The 2454-nt window shown below is 33.7% G+C and overlaps 1 protein-coding gene across 1 annotated transcript in view; it reads right to left on the minus strand.

The window, feature by feature from the left end:
- Positions 1-312: 312 nt before the first annotated feature.
- Positions 313-2454, minus strand: part of LOC108573377 (pyruvate carboxylase, mitochondrial) — a 75871-nt gene continuing 73729 nt past the window's right edge. Inside the window, exons 12-14 of the mRNA XM_017935815.1 lie at positions 2406-2448; positions 1329-1725; positions 313-773 (exon numbers count right to left, since the gene is read on the minus strand). Coding sequence (XP_017791304.1) covers positions 525-773; positions 1329-1725; positions 2406-2448 — 689 coding nt within the window. The 3' untranslated portion in view covers positions 313-524. The remainder of the gene's footprint in view (positions 774-1328; positions 1726-2405; positions 2449-2454) is intronic.

A 2454-nucleotide genomic window follows, 5' to 3' on the forward strand; every position in this document is an offset into this window, starting at 1 on the left:
TGACAATGATGTTCAATGATGAAAATAATCTGGGACACTTGTTGCTCTCAACTTTGATAAATATATTGGACAGAATCTTTCTTGTTATCGAACAAGAAGTGCACCTTTCTTTAATTAACTAGTTTGTCGTTTTTCTTATCATTTCTTCGAGGTAGATGTAAATATTTGTGCCGTCACCTTTGCAAAGCAATTTTCTTTGCATTTTAAAGCTTTAAAATTACTAATTACCTTTACTACTTTATTAGTATATCAGTATCATTTAAGGCGAAGAAGAAAAACTGTTTATAAATATATTTATTTAAAAATGTGCTCTCATCTTTCAGTTATCGATTAAAAATAAGAAATATGTGTTCCTTATGTTCTGAAAATTCTCAGATAAATCACAATTATCTATGCTTCACTTACATATGCAGATATGATAATTGTGTTCAGCTTTGATTAATTCAATAAAATGCACTCTTGCTCGAAGAACGTACACAACGCTGCAATTCCAGAGACATTTCGGTCTCGTGTGCTTGAGAATTTTATTCGAAGGTCAGGACTAAATCGTCTCCTTCTAATCTCATTCCTTGAGTGACTTCGAGCGTCTTAACCTTTCCTGCCTTTGGCGCCTGCACCACCATTTCCATCTTCATCGCCGATAACACGACTAACGGCGCTCCTTTCTCGACAGTGTCGCCAACTTTTACCCTGACGTCGATTACGGTACCAGGCATAGGTGCCCCAACTTGATTTTTATCTCCCTTGGCAGCTTTCGGGTGCACGTGAAGTTCCTATTTAACAAAGAAATATAGCTTAACAAACATTTTCATTTTCTAACGATACGTTTCTTCTTATTACAAATTATGAACATAATTTAAAATATAAGTAACGCATGACGTTTCCAGTATACACATAAGTTTAGAATAAATCGTTGCATTCGATACAGCACTTGGTCTGTGAAAGAATGTTCTGCGTTTACGCATACAAGTTGAATATTACGTATAAAGTATGCTGTGCAAAAAAGCAATTGTTATATCGTGTATCAGTTGTTTAAGTGATTCTTCGATATAACGAATAATACAAACATATTACAATCTATAAATTACGTGATTCGTCGTATACTTTTTATATTGTGTACGTCATCATAGTCCTATTATCTATAAAGGTAGTTTAATAACGTAGTAATTTTAAAGAATTTTTTGTCAATCAATAAATTTCAATGAATGACATATTACAAGTAAACTTCATGACTATATCATGGCACAGGTTTATCATCAAACTCAACGCAAATGCCTCTTTTTTTTCTCGATTACAGTAGAAAAGAAAAACCACAATCTTCAAATTACCTTAACAGCTTCCTTGTCCTTAATGAACACAGATCTGAGTTGCCCGTTCATTTCGAAGAACACTTCGCGCTCTCCGTTTTTAGTGAGATCTTCAGCAACAGCCAAAGTCTTAATGGCCAACGTTTTACCTTTTTCGATCGTTACATCGAATTCTTCCCCGACCTTCGGTCCTGTTAAGAACATCCTGGTTTCTAATTTGTCCACTGGACCGAACTCGTCTTTGAAGTTCAAATAATCGTTCGTGACTTGTGGATAGAGAGCGGCTGACATGATATCCTTATTCGTGACGTGAGGATGAGATTCTTGTAGCTGAGATTTCAACGCGCCGAAATCCAACGGTGGAAGACTCGCGCCTGGCCTTCCCTTTACGCGCGGCATGTCTTTCAGTACCTTCGACCTGTAAAACGAAGTTATATTGAAACAAAATCTATTTAATTTAGGAAGTTTAAGATTCGTCTATGTATATTCTTTAATTTCAATTTCAAAAAGGCTTGTTTGATACATTTTATCAAGATTTTAGATGCCGTCTTATAGCACAATAAGCTTTTCATTGGTTTAAAAATGAACAGTTTTTCATTTATCACTTAAAAAACCAGAAAGATGTGCTGATTTTAATATATAGCTGCTCAATAGCAGGAAACGTTTGGTCGTTAAAATGTAACACTACCAAGAGTTCCATTTTCATTAGAATTATGTTAGTAAATTGTATTAGCAAAAATATGGTACTTTAAAAAGGTGAAATGCAACGGTGTTTTTGAAAATAACAATAATTTTATCCTAGATTTTACGGTGTACATTTTAGAAACAAAGATCTAATTTTAAGCTAAATGACCTTTTTTTGGTCAGTATAATAGACTGAAAAAATATGGTATACAGATTCAATCAATACAAATGAAAGTGTTGTAAATAAAATGTTTGTAATAATTACTATTATGTTACTTCGAAAATTAGAAAGAGACATATTTCAGACAGCAGAGATCTATCCCAGAAAAGAGAAAATGATGGATTGAAAATGAAAAATATATTTTATACTTATGTCATTATTGTGCCAGGAATTATGTGTAACAATAAACGTACCTAAGAGGTTCCGGGAATCCTCCATGAGGTTCACCAATAGCACCTTGTA

Source organism: Habropoda laboriosa, unplaced genomic scaffold (assembly GCF_001263275.1).
Source record: "Habropoda laboriosa isolate 0110345459 unplaced genomic scaffold, ASM126327v1 scaffold146, whole genome shotgun sequence".
NCBI classification, from domain to species: domain Eukaryota; kingdom Metazoa; phylum Arthropoda; class Insecta; order Hymenoptera; family Apidae; genus Habropoda; species Habropoda laboriosa.